The sequence below is a fragment of the Cyclopterus lumpus genome, chromosome 3 (genome assembly GCF_009769545.1).
Source record: "Cyclopterus lumpus isolate fCycLum1 chromosome 3, fCycLum1.pri, whole genome shotgun sequence".
Lineage (NCBI taxonomy): Eukaryota > Metazoa > Chordata > Actinopteri > Perciformes > Cyclopteridae > Cyclopterus > Cyclopterus lumpus.
In genome coordinates, this window is record NC_046968.1 from 15,390,056 (window position 1) to 15,411,487 (window position 21,432).

Below are 21,432 nucleotides of genomic sequence, written 5' to 3' on the forward strand. Positions count from 1 at the left end.
ATACACAGTGTGTGCGTTTGTGTCTGAAACAGTCATGTGATCAATTACAAGAAAGATAACATTGTGCTTCAATTCAGCAGCAACCATTTGTGAACTAATCGCTTTTCTTGGAAACCAGTCTCCAGGGCCATTACATAATGAGCTGAGATGTAGTTAGCCGTAAAACTGTCAAGTGGTTACACATCACAAGAATGCCAGTGCAAAGAGCTGGATAACACACAGCTTTTAATTATTATAAGAAAACTTAGTGTACTTAGAGTACCACGTGTTGCTGCAAACGGTATTTTTGTGATCATTAAGAAAGAAGTTATGATTTAATCAATATAAAGAAATACACAAATCTGTGTGAAGGAGGAAAATCAACAAACAAATTGACAATCTTTTGGGAATTTATTGTCACAAAAGCCAATAAACTACCAGCAGCCACACCTTCGCCAACCTGAGTCAGTTGTTACACCTGAACACCACACGTTCTGAGCCTGTTGGAAACTAGATCCAAAGAGAGCAGGGAAGTGAAAATAGATCGCTTTAAAAGTAACGGATAAATGGCTTAAAATATGCAGCTTGTACAATGCAAAGTGGCAGAAAAATGTAATTTGACTATAAAATACACATTGTCGGACATGAAAAAAAATGTATTACTTTTATTTAATGAATAGTGTTAAATTACACTAATAATATTCGTGAAATGAATGGTATTGATAAAAGGGTACTTCTGATAATATTACATGTCTAAGAAACACTCAAATAAAAGGAAATCACTCCTGTTCTGCACTGGAAATTAAATATAATATGCAAATATAGAATTCTTCCCATTTATATCATGAAACCAAAAGGTGGTTCAATCAAGAAAACAATGATGACAAGCAAGAAATATTGAAAATGAAATAATCTCCAATGAATTCTAAACCTTAGATGTTAATGTGAGAAGGTCTTCATTCGTCTGTTTAACCTTGCACCCTGAAGTCACTACCATGCTGCCAAAGGCAGTTGCTGAGGGTGGTTTTGATGTCTAGGAGACGGCTTCTTATGACAGAAAGCTATACTGATGGCTTGATTTTTAGCCCGGGGGAGGGTCATCACAGGAGCAGGAAGAGGGAGATACTGAGAGAGGGGAGGGGGATTAAGGGAGGAAATAAAGACAGCAGGAGATGGAGAAAAAATAGTCCTGCAGCCTGGCAAGCTTTTCAGTACTGCTACCTCCAGATGCATGATGTGCCTTAACCTCAATCAGGCAATTCTCAAACAGGATGTCTTTCCACTACCAAAGGGCATGTGAGGGGTGAGTTGAAGAGAATCACTTACTTACCCATTATGTTCGAGTTCATGGAAGGTGTTGGGGACAATCCTTCATGAGACACTAATCGACTGTCACTCAGATGATCGCCATAATGAGGTCTGTCAGTGAAACCCTGGGGGAAGAGATCAGAATATTAAGCACATTATTGGGCAACTTCCCTAATTGAGTGATATGACATTCCACTAATTAGAAAGAGGAGAGCACAACTGTTTAGCTAACTGTCATCTTTTGTGTAATAGTTGAAAAAGAAATGTAAGGGGAGAAAAACAGCATTGGCAACCGCTGCCTACACTGCAAAGCAAACACAAAGAAGGAAGACAGACTTATCAAACGAGAGTCTGACAACATCAGCCAAGTAATTCAGAGATGGAGAGAAAATGTTGCTAATCATTTTGGCTTTCGCAAAGACTGAAGGCTAAATAAGTAGCAATATTTTTTCTCCATCTCTCATATAGTTTGGCCATCTGAGCTCACCTTTGCAGTGCAGCAGCCATGATGGCTGAAATAAGCTCAATTATTAGCAACATTGTCTCTCCATCTCCGAAACGCTTTGCCAAGATTGTAGCTCGCTAGAGCCTCAAATCACAGTTTGTCATCTCAAAGGTATCTGAGAAATGTTCAAGGTGGAGCCTCACTCCTTTAATTGTGACACCCAACAAACACAGAAAGATGACACATTGTGTGTAACTTCAGCGTACTACTCTGAGGGGATTTGTGTTTGTATCCAGTCTTTCCTTTGTTTTGCGTCCGGTTAACAGTGATGTTATCATGACGTTGGCACTATAAGGTTCTGCAGGCTAGTTGTTTATTTTTATACCATAGTTAGACCATCTCTTGGCCAAATTTCACAAGTTTGGGAATTAAAACACATTGCCACTAAATTCTTCAGCATATTGCCAACATGTCAGCACCAACAAACTGTGATGTCAATATTTGTGCTGTTTCTCAGCTCTTAGAAAACAACTGAAACTGCTGAAACCTGTGTTTAATCCGTATCACAATATGTCTATGAAACAAACATCTAAACCTTAAATGTGTTTACATTTAAGTTTTCTTCTTGATTCTACTATTTTATCTATAACAGGTTTATATATATCACCCCACCGTTCATAAGAAGGTGTTGTTACATAGAAGAGAAAGAAACAGAGAGATGCAATCCCATATCATTCCCCTGCAGCTTAAAAAAATGTATTTTTCTCCTTCAGCTTAACAGTGCCTTTTCATGACAGTTATCAGCTTCGGGGGCTTAGGTCTAAATATCGGTCACAGTATAGTTTTTGAAACTTGGGGTCCTATGTAATAAAAGATAGTCTGTTACAGTGCTAATCTTAAACCCTGTGAAAATCCTCCTGTGCTTCAGTCAAATACATCTACCCAAACTACATTAACTCCCACCAGAGGGGCCGAGTAGCAGTGCCCTTGCATTTCTATAGAGCCATTTTCACCAACTCATACTCTTTGCATTCAACATACAGTAAGAAAAAAAGTAAATCTTATTATCCATCTTTTTTTGCGAGAGGATGGTGATGGAGTAATTTCAAAGGCAGTGGGGTGTTGTGCTGTGTCGAGGGAATCCTCAGAGATTCACTATTGTGCTCCTGCCAGGCCGCACACACTGTTAATCACACCATGAACAGACTCAATAACAACAACAGCCCTGTGAGAGGCTCGAGCACGCTAACGCACACAGGCTTACACAGCTAACGTAAGCAGGCAAAACACAGCTCCTCTCATCGGCAGCAAAACAGGGAAAATGCTTCAAACTTCAAAGACTAGGAGGAATAGTTCAACATTTTAGAAAATAATACACTTATGTGTTTTCCGACAGTGAATTAGATGAGAAGATTGATACCCTCTTATATGTGTCCATTAAACTTTAGGCAGCAGCCAGTTAGCTTAGCTCAGCATTAATACTGAAAATAGGGCTCTCTCCAAAGATTAAGAAAAGCACTATAACCAGCACCTCTAAAGCTAACTAATTAACATGTTATATTTTTGTTTTTAGTACAAAAGCTACGGATCAGCTGGTCTGGCCCTTTTTGTGCCTTCGCTTTTTGCTTTCAACCCAAAAATAAAATGTTTTAATTAGTGAGTTTTAGATCTGGTTGTTTCGCCATGTTGTCACTCTGGCTAAAGCAACTTATTAAACAGACAAATCCTAGAGTGCTATTGATCGTATCACTTAACTCTTTGCCAGAAAGCAAGTTTCTCAAAAAGTAAAACTACTCCTTTGACAACATATTAGAAAGCACTTGGTTTGTTATGACCACCACTGTCAATCCAGGCCCATTGTGTGTGTGTGTGTGTGTGTCAATGCAAACATCTGGGACTGTTGGATCATCAATCACAGATCCCTCCTCATTCCCAAACACTGGTGGCCTACATCTATCTGAGACACTAACACACGCTGTCACTCCTGCCACAGGGCAGCGTTGGCACTATTGGCTAAATAACTGTCAGATCACCGTGGCGGCGTGCAGGCCTTTTCCTCCAATCACTCGCCACAACGTTTAAAAAGTCATCTCTTTCCCACTCGGTGCTGCGTCCCAGGTGAGCATGTGGCTGCATGTGGCCGCTTGAGAAATGATGATGTGGTCGTGATAGATGCAGGGCAGGGCGCTGGGCAAATGGGGGTTGTCGTGCGGTGGCGGCGGGCACAGCCCCGACTGACAGACCGCCAGCCTACAGCCACAGCTGACCAGGATACAGCGGCTGGCTGGGAGCCAAGGTCAGCACGGCGGGCTCGGGACTGTTCACAGTTGACTGATCACACACTCGGAGCTAACCCGCTCAAACAAGCTCAGGGAAAAGACTGAATCCCCTTTGTAAACAGACTGAAAGATGGAGCACTGCTTTCTTCTGAGAGCCCTGGACAGATATTGTGAATAGAGCATATTAGTAAGAGAGTATTTGAATGAAACTATAGTCAATCCTAAAAACATCTTACGACTAAGGGCAATAGTCGCACCGTAAAGAATAATACCCAAGCTTATTCTACAATATAACACACACTGTTAGCCTTTTACCACTGACTTTCAGAATCAAGGAGAAGAAAATAAAATCTCAGGGTCACAAACACGTCTGCATATGCACCAGTATGAATGCTGAAAGCCCACTTATATTCTTCTACATTTTTCAACGTAGAAACTTTGTTTAAACATCAAACATTCAGCTTATTTAGGACATTCCAGTTCTTTCTGTTATGATACTGAATGTATTTAACTTTCTACATTCAAATGAATCAACCCAATGTTTAGAAGTGAAACATTTCCAGACTTCATGCATTCTCAACTCTTATCCATTCACTCTTATCCGTATCATTCATATGTTCAGCTAGTAGAAACCCCATTCAAACCATTAACATATCCAAATCTTTCATACATTCTGGGTTTTATTCAACTTTCAAATCTCATTAAAACATTTTTTTATATTTATCATTCTTTGAAGCTTAATAAAAAGGATCTTAGTTGTTTCCATTTTTTGTGTGGGATGAAATGTTTAAAGAGCTAGAGGAGCCTTACAATCATAAAGAATTATCTTACTCTCATTCCCACCATTTATAATCTTCATCTTCATCATTTTAGTTTTAAAGGTAATTGTATTCTCTTTCATACAATGTTGCTAATGTAAGCAAACCGACTTCAACATTTGACGCTGTGAGCCTTAAAGTGGACAGAGGGCCAAGGATATGACACATTGACTTCCATGGAAACTGAGACCAACATTTTCAGAAACGCGTTCTACAGTAATTTTTTGCTTCGTGATAATATTTTGGACTCACGGTTTTTGACTGGGAAACCAGGGGGGTTGAGACATGCGCCTCAGCGCCTCAGCTGTTGCCATTACCATGGCAACATTTGATTGCAGCTGATTGAGATGAGCTAATTAGTGCAGTTTGACAAACGCACACACACAGACATACAGGACTTAAAAAATCACAGTTTTTCAAGAATTGTTTTATTTTCACCTGTTTATACTTTCAGCTAAACTCTATTCAGACCTTACAATGTTCCACATCTTTCATACATTATGGGCCTATTATTCAACTGTTAAAGCCAGCAAGTTAGATTAGTGTCAGTATTTCAACACACCTTGAAATAGTCCAGATAATATATTATGGGCATTGTTCAACTTTTAAAGCCTGCAATTCACCGTCAGCTTTACCATCAGCTTTTCAACATGAAGCATTCACAGCACAATTTCATTTAAAGTTAGCGTTCTCAATTTTAGATGAGTTCTTTAAAATATATCTGATTGAAATGGCAATTTAAGATTGCGATTTAAGATGTAAGATTAGTGTTAATGTGAGCCTCTAGCCCAAAGTGTGCAGCAATGACCTTCAGCCCCCCTCTTTTTTAGAAATGGTGGCAAAACATGGTTTGGAATAGCACTACAACACAAAACGAATGCTCATTTCGCAATATAGAAAATCGTTGTTAATGGTGGTATCACAGATCTATATTAAGCTAGTCTGCCCACTTACGTTACATATCATGATGTGTTTTGTCAGTTCATTGTAGGTGGCTTCCTTAAGGCCTTTACAGGGATGAAAAAAAAGAAATATTAATTGACGATAGTCTGGCGATCTGGCCAAGTTGAACCCCGTCTCCGCCCATTGTCAGCTTATTGGCTCCAGCCCCCCACGACCCTGAATAATGGATGGGTCATGGAGGGCTTTTATGCAATCAAACCTTTCACACCAAGACGGACATGATGCTCACATTCTGTGCATTCCACCGAAACATTAAAGGTTTGCACTATCACACAATCATCAATTAACTGTGTGTGTATACAATGGACATAATTGATTTAACGTTATCGCTTTTCCTTTATGCTCAGGTTTTATAGTAAACCCTTCACAATGACTATATGTTATTTTTGACATATATCTATAATAGATTTTATCTTTATTTATTTTGTTTGTCAAAGTGGATACTATTTGATTTTTGCTAGATCAAATACATCAATATAAATAAAGTTGTGAGACAGTATGAACACAATTATGACATTAATATTAAAGAAAAACTATTTGATCGTGTGAGCAAGACTTATTATATTGTTAGGTGGCTTGTTTTTATTGTCACAGAAAATTTGCAGAAATCAAACCAGCTGCGGGGAATAAGACGCACTACGGAATACGAGTTACGTAATCAGTGTGGATTGGCTGTAAAATGTTGTCTACAACATACACCACTCATCTCCATTTTCAGTAACCTTGTGCATTATGAATAAATATACTATTAACATATATTATATGTGCATTTTATAATTTTATAATTTTCATATCTGTTTTATAAAAAAGTCTTAAAATGCATTTTTCATTGAAAGAAATTAAATAATGTAAACAGACTATTGTAGACTTCTGAGGTTCATAAGAAGTGCAGCTCATTGAATAAATAGCAGAATATACAGTATGTAATATTGTAGAGGCTATATAAATCAATTTCATATCAATATAAGGTGTATATAGATGTGTGTGAGAGTGTGGCATGTGCTTGTTTTATTGCATGCCTTATGGTGGTGCAAACAGCTGTCTGCTGGCTGATGCTGTGCCTTGCAATGTCAGAAACACTCATTTATATGCACCTGGAGCACAGATCTCTCAAGCGTCTCTGTCTTATAATTCAAATCAAGCTGCCTTTGTTACCATAGCCTGTAGATGTTCATTCGGGAAGGGCACAGAGAAATAAACAAGGTAACGCAGGCCGAGTGGCTCTGACATTTAACTGAAATCTAATTGAAAGTGACAGGAGATTGACATTAAATGAAATTCATACAGGGCATCTAGAACAACCAATGTGTGAGGGACAAACAAACAGGGAGAGAGCTGTTCACACTTGCTCACACAAACAGTGAGATGTTCTCACTTTGATAGAACCACAGAGATGCAGTTTAATATGCACCATTTCTTCATCAATTTCAGTCATTATTATTATTATTATACAAATGCATTACACATGTATGACTCTTTTTAGTGCAATAACTGGATTGTACTTTGTCCCTGTTAAATAAACTAAAGCATGTTTAAGTCAATAGCAACAATTCACATTGCATTATACGGACAATAGTCAATTTATTAAAAAATATAATAATATAATATATCATTTTCTTCTTATGTTTAAATCAATGATCACTAACTATCACAAATATCAATGTATAATATGAAGTATTAAGGCTGCACAGAAGACCAACCTTCTCCTAACATAGTACAGAATAAAATTAAATAAATTGAAATCTAAACTGTATACTGTATACGGACAAATAATTGTTTCGATTTGCAACCAAAAACTACTCATACTTGTAACAGTCTGTCTAAAAATCATTTTTCTTGTTGTTTCTCATATGACCCGAAGTCATATAAATTGGTGTATTTGCCTCTGGCTGCCATCAAGAGCCATCAAATAGTAACTGGGTGCCATTTGCAAATACAATTTGCTGTACATACACTACTGCAATGTCTACAAAGACATTGAGCATGTGTAAACCCTTTGTGGGCACAGGAATACAAGTCAAACAACGAGCGTTCAGCAGTCATGTATTTATCATTCATTCATCAAGAAAATGAAAGTGAATTCCAATCAAACCTGCTTAAAACCATGAATCTCCTGCAGTTGGCTTGTTTCACTAATGTTGACGGACAGTTTTCAAATACACAAACAGCTCGTTATTTTACATCATCAAAGCAAGGTTATTTGCTCAATTAAATATTTAAACAGACCTCTATGAGTTAAAGGAAGCGTGATTCCACAATAATATCAGATTCCAGTGCGGGTTTCCTGTGATCTGTATAACATATTTGACTAAATGTAAAGAAATCTAATCCGTGACAACATTAACAAGTCCTCTCTGTCGCAGAGAAATGTGTCTATTACAGGCCATACAACATGACTGGTAGTCTGGATAAACTGAGACTAAAACATTGTGAATGTACCGGTTTGATGTAATGAGTGTTAAATGATGTGCTGTGGAGCAGAAAGGCCATTCAGAGGTGTTAAGGTGAGGGTCATCTTACCCGGGAGCACTCATAGGGGGGACTGGACTTGTCACCTGGGGCCCAAGATGCTTGGTTGGTCCGCTCATCCATACCTGTCAGAGAGAGAGATGCACGACTCAGTCAGCAAGTACAGGTTACTCACATAGCTCAACGTACATGCAGTGTATTTACATGTTCTGCTCCTGTCTCAGATAGAGGCACGACGAAGAAGTAGAGAACAACAGCTGCATCACAATGACAAATGCAATGCTGGTCACTAAAGACACAGGTGTATGCAGTGTCCCTGTGATTTTAGTTTTTCATTATGTTTTCAGAGTAAAACATCACATAGAGACAATATTACACTTGAAATAAAGACATGCTCAGGTTCCCTGAATGTTACTTTACAAGAGAAAAGTAGTTGGAAAATACTAAATCTTTTTAAATTAGTGAAACCATTAGGCAATTAATTGATTTAAAATGACTTGGCAATTATATTGATAATTGAGTAGTCATTTGTCAAACAAAAGTACCAACCATTTGTTTTCTACAATTGGAACTTAGTTTGGATTTTTTGTTGGACAACAAACTGTACAAGCTGACAGAAAAGAATGCAACAGATAATCAAAAGGGCAGGCTTATGTTAAATCTAAAGTTTGATTAACATCTCACTCTTAAATAGGGGCGGGATACTAGGTTTCTTTCCAGTTTAGAAATTGCTGACAAAAAAGTGTTTTTTCCATAGTGTCATTTAGTTTGCTTTATATAAATCAGGACCAACAATAGGCATTGTTTAATGTGCTTTGATGTACCAAAAAGCAAGTTCATGATTTGGCATTGATGCATGCCAGGCTACTTCCAGACAGCTAAGCACTAAAACTTGATAAAACTCATTAAATGAAAGAAAACATCTATGCTTCAAAAGTCAAACAGTTAAATAAATAAAATGAATAACTGCAACCAACAGCAAAGCCCATCTGGCATATATAGAAACATATACTATCTGATCTTTGGAATCTGATTTAGGAGATATAGTCTGTAAAAATATTTGATGCCTCAATTGTAGTGGCTGTTTGAAACTATATTGTTAGTTATTGATTGTCCATGTTGTAATTGCATCTGCCTCAGTAAAATGCAATACCCTGTTCTTGTTCACTTTCAAATTCAAATAAATAAATAAATCAGATTTGAAGAAATTGTGTATGCTCTGAAAAATAATACAGCAAGAAAACAAACAACTTTTTAATATCAAGTCAACTTTGTTTATCTAAAAATCTAACAAATGATATGCACTGAACTGGCTCCATACAATCCAAGAGGCACGACTGAAACAAACAACTCCAGTAAAAGCAGAAGTCCAATCTTCACAGTAAACGTCTGTGATTACAGATCAACACACGTGGACGGGTTCTCGGGTTCAAGTCAAAGTATAGCTCAGCAAGCAGCGCAACAGAAAGACGATAGCTATTGATTCCCCTTGACCAGGTTCAATGCAGCTTCCCGGGGGCCTCGTATGCGTCACTAAGCCGAATCATTTCAAACTGAGCACTTCAACACCAAAGAAAAGGATGAGAAAGCACAACGATGGGGTTTTCAGGTACCTATCTGTGAAGGTAAGATAATACCCGATCTGAAATGTGATAAATACATTTTGTAGACAATGTGGGTGACAATTTTATATTATTATAAATTAATTTTCAACTGTCATGCTGCCAATCAATTCTCATTCAGCAATCTATTTATGTACTTAATTATTATGTAGAAAGCCTATGACATTTCTCTCACCAGAAATCACGCTCCAGTGAGCAGAGTTATAGATAAGTTTCATCCTGACAAACATGTTGTTTGGCTGCTCGCACACAGCAGATTCATTTCCTCTTTAAAAGTCAAAGGCTTAATGGAAAATATATATTTATATATATATATATTTCCATATATATATATATATATATAGTCAACAGTCTTACTTTCTTTATTTATTGCAATAGAGAAACTTGCATTACTAATGTAACTTCTATTTTTGACACTAAGAGCACATTTTGGTGCTGTGACAACAGCAATGTGACATGTTGTAGCCCAACTGAGGTCTTTTTACACACTGAATGTAACAATGGTCAGCGTTTTCTCTCTGGGCCACTGGCTGTCATCTCGTCTAATTAGCATCTCCCACCACGGCTCAAGGGTCCCCTCTCTTCTCCGAGCACAGACAGGCTGCACAGTAAGATTACTCACAAAAGGCAAAAGGGACAAACACAAATACAATGAATTGGGAGAACCAGTGCTGCTCTGCTGTGAAAGATGCACAACATCAGGAAACATGGTATCCTTTCCTTTCTCATAAATATTCCTCAAAGCTACAATCAATATGAACAATGAATGCGTGTGCAATGTTAAAATCCCCCCATAAAGAATTATCACCCAACTCAGCAGCTGTTCTGAGCTTTTTACCTTCTTTTAGCAACTTCACGGTTTCACACACACACACACACACACACACACACACACACACACACACACACACACACACACTTTCTCTCTCAACAAACATGCTCTTCTGTAGGCAGCTACAAAGCATCATAAAAAGCTCATACAACTCAAATGTACCCAACCTACAAGCACCCAGCACCAAACTACAAGGATAGATAAGGTTGCTGAATACCTGATGAATGTACACTTAGTTGCCAGTTTATTAGCTACTGCTGTCTAAACTAATGTAGTCTATCTACTGCAACAGTTCTGCAATAAATCCTACCTTCATGAAAGTTATAGTGTTCCGTTTTTATTTAAACTATTTTAAAGAAGTGTTGATTCAATTTTATGATGTAAAATCACTGAGGGCCAACTAAATATTAGAAACAGAACTTTGCAATCGTGCTCATTCTTTAACAATTAAACAAAAATATAACACTCTTGAACACCTGATGGGTGTTTTTAATTAAAGAAATAAGAGTGAACTAATGTGATTTTTTTTTATTTAAGGACAGAACTTCACTGTTGGAAGACCAAGTGTGATATTTTCATGTTTGCTACATGTTGGGTTTGTTCCCAAGGAAGAAGGGTGAACTAGTGAGTGTCACAAAGCCTCACATGAAGACGGCTGCACCTGAGGGACATGTTCTTTCCCGGCCCACTCCCAACACTGCTTGAGGATTCAATATTATGCATTTACAAGACCTGTCATGCAACCGACTTTGTGATGGAACTTACAACTGGACGTGTGTGCATATACAAAAATGTATTCTGCCTTTTTATTACAGGCCATGTGGCCGATACATTTTATATCCTTGAATGTCCTGAAAGTACCCGACACTCCAGCATACATTCAGCAAAACGTCATCCGACAGAAAGACTGAAGCGTTCTCATGCAACATGGCCGAGCATTGCGAAACTTCAGCTTACTGATATTTGGCAAAATAAGGTCAAATTCACAATGTCACCACCAGTAATACTGTATCATGTCAGTATCAAATCTATAAGACAGAACACAAAGTCCCACACCGAGAAGACAATCTTTTTTCTCCATTTACTGTTGCTTCAGTAAAACTAACTCTGGTGCAATAATCCTCACATTACACATCTCTTTAATCTACCTGATTGTCGTTATTCATAAGTTTCACTTGATTTGCAGTCTTATAACGCAAATGATGCTCATGATTTCTTAGTGAGCTCTTTGTGAGAACAGAAAACATTGTGTATTAAATGATCAACTTACCAGTGTCTTTATTTTTGTTGTTGTTGTTATCAATTAATACCAACATAGAAAGTGTATGATTTGCCACAAAATACCCAAGAATAGATGTTTGGTTTTATTCATTTGTAAGTTGAATTGTATGTTTTATCTTAAGGAGAGACAGACAGAGGAATTACAGATAAGAACCAAATGTTTTTGGATAATACAGAAAATTATAGAAAAACATAAAAATTATAATAAAGTCAAAATCCCCAACAAGATATGAATCCTATTAAATATACATGTTTACAACACCTCAAAATTCATGGCCAAACAATTTATCTCAGAACAAATACTTAAATAGAACAAACACTTTACCAAATAAAACACGGAAAGCCTAGAGGTGTTTTCACATGCTTCCCATAAACTCTTAAACATAATGAAATACAGTCAGACACAAGGGTAAACAGTTTGATTGAGGAATCTATAAAACCCACTTCCTTCTGAGATCAAATGCTTCCCGACACTCATAAACAGTTGGCAGTCAAACTACAGGGCTGAAAAAAAGAAAGACAGAAAAGCTTCTGGTCCGGACGGCATCTTGAATAAAATGAGAAATGAGAAATGTCAGACATTTAAAAACGAGTTAACCTAATTCGCAGCACAAACAAGTTTCCTATGACCCAAATTAAATAAATAATCCTTCTGTGCAAATACACTGATTTACAATTGTTTGACGAGACGATGGACATGTATGTGCAACTACGACTGCACTGTAATTAGTTGAAGACCTGCCTTCTTTAGGCAAGTTGAACTGATGTCCGCGTTCATGTAAACAAATCCAAAATAAACTCCTGCCTTGCTGATTTTTAAGAGCTTTTGACCTGATTTGGTTTCCTGTACAAATGAACTGAGAGCAGCACTAATGATCAATAACAAAAACATGACTACAACGAGCACATGCATATGAATGATGAATGTGAAGTAAAACCTAGACTGAGAAGAACAAAACAGTTATTGAATTTAATAGAAAATAAATGTCCAGGCATGGCGAGATTCCCTGTGACTGTGCAGTATGTCTTATTTACGGCATGAAATTGTCCGGACATAAATACAGACCAGGGACGACTCTCAGAGGGTTAAACAAACCAAGTTATTTGCTTTCTGATATATATAAATCAGTAAAAAGTCAAGGCAAACTTTAATACACTTAAATTAAGACATCAGTATTTTTACAAAAACTTAACCGAGCAATAGATGTTGTTTCTTTATGTGCTGGAGAACAATAGATAGCTCTGGTTTACACATTGTATTTATCTAGCCTGTAATGGATTAAATCAAAGTATTCAATTAGTACAATCCTAAGCAAGAACATTTTTACTAATTTAATTATTTCTAACTAGGTTGAGAAATGCTCAACCTAGTTGAGTGCAGCCCAAGCCCTCTGACCTTTGATTTACTCAGAAAGCTAAACTCAAAGTGAAACTCTTTGTAGCTTTTTAATGTTGGCATCCAACTGACTGACACACCAACCTACGAGCTGCTCATAACAAATGTTCCACTACATGCCACAAAATGTAAATGACCTATTCAACAGCAGCCATCCACTGCCCCGCTACACTGTAGCAGTCAATGGCCTCATCAAATGTGCATCATCAACACAGCTGTAGAGGAGAAATTATGAATCTCTGTTAGAGCCACTTTAGGTTTATTTCCCAATCCATCTCTCTCTGGCACACTTTTGGAGGGTCTTGCCAGCCCCACTCTGCCTCAATTATATGGCTCTGCCCATCTGAGATGCAATAATCCAAACTCTCATTCACTACAATTTCCACACTTCTGTCTGCACACTCACTTGCCTTATGCTCACAATCACTTATGTAGGTGCTTCTTCCCTTTCCTTGAGGATCAGAGACACAGGAACACATATCGGGGCTGGAGGAAGGAGGGCTTTTACCCATCATGCCGATACACTGCTGAGCTGAAGCAGTTCATTTGCACATCATTATTTCTGACGTGATAGTGGTTACGTTTTGCATAATTCTGTTTCATAAAAATGTTTAAGAAATAGAAAAATAATGATTATTAACCACCGGCTGTAACAGGACGGCAACTGACAGGAAATAGTACAGAAATGCTAAACTATGGTCGAGGTCATTGAGAAAGAGTGTCACCACGAGATAGTTCATCTTAAACGTGAACTTAATTTCACTCGTCATATACATAAATCAAATTTGACCTCTGCATTTAACTCATCCTATGTATTTAATAATCAGTATCTCCCTTATAACAAAACAAATCCACCAAACTGTTAACCATCATATGTGGATGCAATATTAGGTCACCCAAAAATAATCTGGTTATTATGGCTGCCTTCTACCAATGAAGTTTAAGTTGCTGATAATCCACTCGAGCCTGGCAAGTTCTGTTTTTAGGCCATTACAGATGGTTGGGATTTAGAAACATTTTAAAAACTATTTATAGACATAGTTTTTACACACTATGTAGTTAACAGTAAATTGGAAACCATATCTTATAGGAAACAAAAATCGTATAAATATGAAGTATGAATCAAACCTTTCGCTTTGATTAAATAGCATTTTTCTTGTCATGTACAATTTATTTTGTACATATATGTTTGTCGGTCTTGATGCAAAACAACAGGCCACATTTAGACTGCGTTACACTTGTAAAGAACAAAGCTGTTGACCAGACAACACGTCCCGACAATGAGCTTTGGCTGCAACACAATTCTCTCACAGCCTCCGATTCTTTTCTGCTCCAGACAAAAAGCAGCGCACTGCTGATGGAGTCTTTTTTAGAAGTCACAGAGTTCTGTCCACATGATGTCAACGTCTTACGATATTAAATCATAAAGCACACGCAGCAATGCTTCCTAAACAAAGTACATGGGATACATGGATGTGGCGTTCATTGTAGTGAAGAGTCATTATATGCAGTCTGGTTACTATCAACCTTCAAGAATCAAAGGTTTCACTATGTTTTCACAGCCTGGCTAGTGAAAAATGTAATTACACTGAGTTACCAACTTCTTAGGTACACCAGTATAAGTTGATGCAGGCTGCAGTGGTGGTGAAGTTGCTGCATTATATTAAAAAGTGGATATTTGATCAAAAGGTTGTTAAAAACACCTCTATTCTAAAAAAAAAAAACCTTTTTCAAAAACCCTCAAGACTCAAATAAAATGAACATCAGGAAGGTGTGACTTTACAGTAGATTTGACCTTGTTTTACTAGAGCACACACACACACACACACACACACACACACACACACACACACACACATGCATGGTTAGGTATTCTAAAATGAATCCTCCCAACTGCATAGTCCATGTGAGACAGCTCTGTTCTCGTTCCTTTGTCATTTCAATCCGTTTCCACTAAGTGTGTGTCTTTAGTTTCACAGATAACTGACTACAACGAGGCTTTGTGGATTGCACACAAAACATGCTTTCAGAAAATATAATGCTTGATTGTTGATTTTTTCTAGTAGCACATCAGACAATAGATGTGCTTTAGATTAATGTCCTGTAGCATTTATAGCTGGGAAGCCATCCAGAAGCATGGAATCTGAACTATTGTTATTACAACCAAAACATCCATCAAGTCAAGATGCTTCATAGATAAACTAAAAACGACAAGTAATTAGTGGAAAAGACAAAACAATTCTGTGTGTGTGTGTGTGTGTGTGTGTGTGTGTGTGAGAGAGCTATCAAAGAGACTCGCTAATTATCAAACTGCTACTTGTTCAAAAGGAAAAAACACTAGAGAATAACTCAATGAGAGGAAGTCTCACAAACCCATTAAACTACACTACAGTTCACAGGCAGCTCCACTTCTGATTGCATCTCACTTAGACATATTAATTAACCTGATTAAAAAAGTGCCTCCAACACACCTCACAGCAAACCCTGATAAGAACAGTGTGGTTTCTCTGAAAACCTTCTATCTCGATATCGGTCACTTCATATCTAGAAAGCGATATATATCACCATATAGCATGTTTTATTAAGAACTTTAGTGCAAAATGAACGTAACAGTTTCAAGGGAAATTATAGAGAAGAGAAGAATAAATATTCCCATCTAATACCAACTATGTTTACATGCATGCACACAAATACAGAGTAATCACATTAAGACTTAGACAATAGTTTGGTTTAACTATACTGGGTTATTCCCATAAGCATAATTCTTATCAATTCAGATTTTTATTTTTTATTTGAGTTAGTATGCTCTTGTTATTATTAGTTTAGATGACATGTTTGTGTATTATAATATCTTGATATGATTCCATTGAAAGCGATAAATTATTAGATTTAATTATCGCCCAGCTTGACACTTACTAACACACCTTGATCAAAGCAGCCAAATCATGGCCGATTTACACCTTATTTATGCATCTGACAGTACAGCAAAACATGACTCACTGTGTTGCACCATGATACTAATTAGATGAACAAAACATTGACAAATGTCCATGAACTAGACCGCTTTGTTCTTCATCTTTACTCCAGCACTCCACTGTAGTTCCAGGAGCGCACGTTTTATCCACCAGAGCACACAGAAGGGGGGGGGACGCATCACATGCAATGCAAGACTGGAAACTAACACCATATCAGACGTTTTTACTGAAATAGTTTTGAGGGATCCTACCTGGTGCAGTGAACTGACTGCTTCCGAGTGTGGTGGGCCTGTTTTTCGCTCCGCTAACAGGTGGAGAGAACATCTGAAATGAAGAATATGGACCTTCAATTATAGAGCATATACTCAACAGTGCATCAGCAAACCCTCACATTATGTGCTGCAGTTCTCCTGAAAGCAGCTTCTGGTTTTCAGAAAACATCACGAATATATATAGTCTGTCAAATCCTATTAGCCACCACTAATATGAACTGATCAATTAGTCGTGCTTTCGCCTCTGTGGTCCTCACACCTTTAAAAGCCCTCAGAGCTGCAATGGCACCAAGAGGTAAAGACCGAAAAATAGTTTTTTTTAAAGTCATCCTACCGCACTGAAATCCAGCAGGTCACTTAATTCCTTGTCTGTTCCGAGAGCGGCGATCCGCTGCTGAGGATTCATCCTGACGATCTAGAAACCTGAAGAAAACACAGTCCATCAGGTCGCAGCGTGGCTGCTGTGTTTCACAGCGGAGCGCCACCGGAAACGAGTGCCACGAGAGGGACTCGTTATGGGCGCAGAGCGGAGACCACCGCGGAGAAGTTAAGTTGCCTCTGGCGTTGCAGCAAATAGAGACGCCGATAGTTCGGCCACATTAAGGCGGATTAAAATAGTGCAAACATGTCGTCCGCTCCGTAAGTTTATTTAAAAAGAGACATGCGCGGATGCCATCGCCGGTTATAGAGCTGGAGCATCACACCGCCGCAGTAGCAATTCGCCTCTCCGGCACCAGCGACATGTATGTAACCCGCTGGCGAGGCTGACGACGGTAACGTCAGCGGCTTGTGAGGCGGACTCTGCGAGCAGCCCGAGGGTGACCGTTACGCAGCGTCCCTTTGCCAGCGGGCTCCTGGTTCATTTGTGTCGAACAGACGTTTTAACGACGAGCTGCAGCGCGTGAAGACACGAAGGAGCGAAGACTTCTTTCTCTAACGAGGGAGACGTAACGTTACATTACATGCTCGGTTTAAAATAAGTAACTCAGACAAACACGTATATTTTAAATGACCCCGAATCTCCTGCTCCAGAATACAACACGCAGTGATGGTCTTTTTTTCTCAACTCCCAACTTCTTTCACCGGTCCGAAAGCTTTTGGTAAACTCCCACTGATATTTGACCTTTTCTTCCGATTAAAATCCCGACTAGGGTGATCTGGTGAAGACAAGTTGTCTTGCAATACGCATCAAGAGTAAAATGTGAGTTTAAACGACAATACCTGGGTACAATATCCTCTCTATGTAAATATATCAGTTACGAGTTTCCCTTAGGCAGACATTTTTGGTTTGCAAAAGCCTCAGCGCCACGATGACATTGGTGATGTATCCCTCCGCCGAGCACAGCGACATGATGGTCCCACACAGCATTAGAGTCCACACACACTGTCGTGGGTCACACTGGTGCACCACATGTCTGTCTCTGTTTCATTAAAGGGGCATCTGATAGATTCTACAGACATATTTTAATGCCTGAAAAAAATGTATTTCATGACAATAAATCATATTCAAATAATTGACACGATTGTTGTTGCTTTTTTAAAGCGTTGTCCATAGCCTTTCTCTTAAAGCTGCTATTTCTTCATATTGGCAAAGTAAATGTTGATACATGTCATGCAGCAGAGGGATGTATGTATGTAATGTATGTAATATCAGCTAATGTGGATCCTGCATTGTAAGCTCATTTAGCTGTGCCATGTAGTTATTACACCAAACTAACCCGATACTTTAATCAGTATTATTCCAGCATAGAAGGACGGGTTGCACTGGATTAAATGGAAACTTGGAGTCGACAAGGGCATTGCACAGCTTACTACCAACATTATATGAATAATTTAAATGATATGCATTGAATGTGTTGTAACGGTTATGTTGTTAATTCTACATGACATCTGTTGGGTGCAGAGGATCCTCCTCTGTTGCTCTCCCTCAGGCTTCTTCCTTTTTCTCTCCCCATTAAATGTTTTTTTGGGGGGGACTTCCTCGATGTGAGGTCCTGAGACGGAGGATGTCATACGTGTACAGATCGTGAAGCCCTCTGAGGCAAATTGTGATTTTGGGCTATATAAAAATAAATAATATAGTATAGTAATATACCAAACCATCTTCTGTTTTATTGTTCATCTGCAGGTGCGTTCAGGGCCAGTGATTTGCAGGTGTGTTCAGGGCCAGTGATCTGCAGGTGTGTTCAGGGCCAGTGATTTGGAGGTGTGTTCAGGGCCAGTGATCTGCAGGTGTGTTCAGGGCCAGTGACACGCTTGTTCATGTCCGATCTGACAGATCGACTTTGCGATGCTAAAATGTGGCGGTGCCTACAAACTGAAATATTGAATACGTACAATTACGGCTGCTTAAACATTCCCCCCTTTTTGTTAAATGTTCTTAAAGACCACAGTCCGTAAACACGTAGACTGTACAGAGGGTATTGCGTATTGCGTAAAACACAGTTCAGTGAGGGGACTACTTTTTCCTCCGCGCTGGCGAGAAACCAGACAAGAGGACCCTCTGTCAAGTCGGCTTCATATTGGCCAATGCTGTGGCTTGGGAACGTGCAACGTGTTTAATGAAAGTATTTTAGAAGCCTGGTACACATTTAACTTGCCATTACCTCCAGCAACTGCTTTGTGGATTAATTGTTTTTAATTAAAATTCATCTTTATGTTTTTTAATTATATAGATAGATAGATAGATAGATAGATAGATAGATAGATAGATAGATAGATAGATAGATAGATAGATAGATAGATAGATAGATAGATAGATAGATAGATAGATACTTTATTATTTCACTAGTAGCATTTATACATACAGGTAAAGCAATATTACATATAGAAAATGCACAATGTAGACAAAAACAATAGTGCAAAGATGTAACCAAACAAACAAAAACAATGTCAACAATAACGGTGTTATAATTGAGTGATGGATTTGGCCAGAGCTGATTTATTAGTGAGCAGGAATGATCCCCTGTACAGGTCCTTGTGACAGCGGAGTTATGAGTCTGTTGAAATTATTTTGGTAACAATCCATAGATATTCAAATATTCTTATTAAGCTGAAACTGTAGCTAATATAAAACCGATTTCTCTGTATGCCCGGTTCAAATTATAAAAGACACGATCGTTGAATGTGGGAATATGGTAATTACTAATCATGTTTATTATCGGTGCTTATTATCGGTGCTTATTTTACAAGTTACATAAAAAAGGTGTCCAATCATTTCATGTAACCTCAGGAACCCATTGCTACATTTGGCAGAGGCTGATCATAAAAAAATAAATATCACTGAATTAATGTAGGAACATTTATAAGGTGTGTGTGTGTGTGTGTGTGTGTGTGTGTGTGTGTGTGTGTGTGTGTGTGTACAATAGTTTAAAGGGTTTTTGTGTAGATTTTGCACAAACTTTAAAGCTACTATGAGGAACAGACATTTTGTGTTGATTTTGGCGGTCCCTGTGGACAAAAGTGGTAGTGATTCTAATCACCAGAGTCTGTTCAAAAACTCTGCTACTGCAGACAGTCTGCCCCTCTAAATCCTGGTCCTGGTTCTGCCGTGCCTCCCTTCCCTTCGGCAGGGCCAGCGACACAGCCTGGGTCTCCAGCGTGGTGTTGGTGTTTGCTCCTATCAGAGATCGGAGGAGAAGCAATGCGAATCTCTGCTCGTGTCCGGAGAAGGAGATGCTGCTGTCAGGTGCTGAACTCCTCCCGCTTAAGCTCTGACTGCAGGTTGAAGGGGGAAAGCAGGATCTGGGTCCGGCGGAGGTCTGGTTGATGCTTGAGGCCCCACTGGACTCTCAGTGGAAGCAGTTTCTGGTGAACCTGCATGATTTAATCGGATTTCACTAGAATCTGACCCAGTGACACCGATGACAATCATTAAGAAACTATGACTGAGAAGACTATGCAGAAATAGAACATCTTCTCGTTTATGGTCTTGTTTACTTATAAAGGTCACATAGTAGCATCAGTATTAAATTGAGACCTACGACCTAAATTGTTTTATAACCAGTTCCTCACAATAACTAAGAATAGTCAGTGGACACTCCAGCAGCTTCAACCGTGTGGATAGGTTTGTGTTTGTCCTGTAACTTAAGGCAATTAAAATGTATTAACAATAAAGACACCGCTGGAGATAATTTCTACGAGTATGGTGTAATACTTAATGCCAGCCTATTTACAACAACAATGTTTAAACTTTAACATTAACACCTATAAGTCATGCAAGAGGAGAAACTTTGTCATATAAAACAAGTTATCTCATAATACTGAAACACAGACACATAGCACCTCTGCCCTGTATTGTTAATTCCAGACTGCCACCTGTTGGACAGACTCAGATCACATAAAGTTCACCAGAAGTTCCTCACTGGTGAAAATATCCAGATAAGCAAATTGTTTTAACATATTGTTTTTTTGCTTTATTTCTAAGATTTCAGAAATTGGAAATATACAAATTAGTAAACAAGAGACAAAACACATTTAGAATTTACTGTAAACAGTTATTTCTGAGCTATGTGGTAATTCTAGGAACATTTAAAATGTACATACAGTTTATGTGAAGGAACTTCGTTCTTTGGTTAAATACGGTTTCTTCCTCAAAACTCTACAATAAAGGTTGTCAGGTTGCTACCATTTTGAGAAACTGGAAACCAAAACGTGCAACCCAAAATAAATAAATTTTAAAGGTTTGCTGCTTGCGTGATATGTAATACTGCTGCATGTGACAGCGCTGCATGTGAAAAGCGCTGCATGTGCGTTTGCTCTGTTGTGCACGCAAATGATGTTGTTTCACTGTG

General features: G+C 38.4%; 1 protein-coding gene across 5 annotated transcripts in view; it reads right to left on the reverse strand.

The window, feature by feature from the left end:
* The window catches only part of tcf12 (transcription factor 12), a 65,083-nt gene extending 47,111 nt beyond the window's left edge, over nt 1-17,972 (reverse strand). For 4 of the 5 annotated variants that reach the window (XM_034559862.1, XM_034559873.1, XM_034559853.1 and 1 more), the window contains exons 1-5: nt 17,861-17,972; nt 16,974-17,062; nt 16,619-16,691; nt 8,313-8,386; nt 1,310-1,412 (exon numbers count right to left, since the gene is read on the reverse strand). In XM_034559862.1, coding sequence (XP_034415753.1) covers nt 1,310-1,412; nt 8,313-8,386; nt 16,619-16,691; nt 16,974-17,045 — 322 coding nt within the window. In that variant the 5' untranslated portion in view covers nt 17,046-17,062; nt 17,861-17,972. Of the gene's footprint in view, nt 1-1,309; nt 1,413-8,312; nt 8,387-16,618; nt 16,692-16,973; nt 17,063-17,762; nt 17,807-17,860 lie in introns of those variants that run through there. The other variant, XM_034559843.1, reaches the window with a different exon arrangement.
* Nucleotides 17,973-21,432: the final 3,460 nt, after the last annotated feature.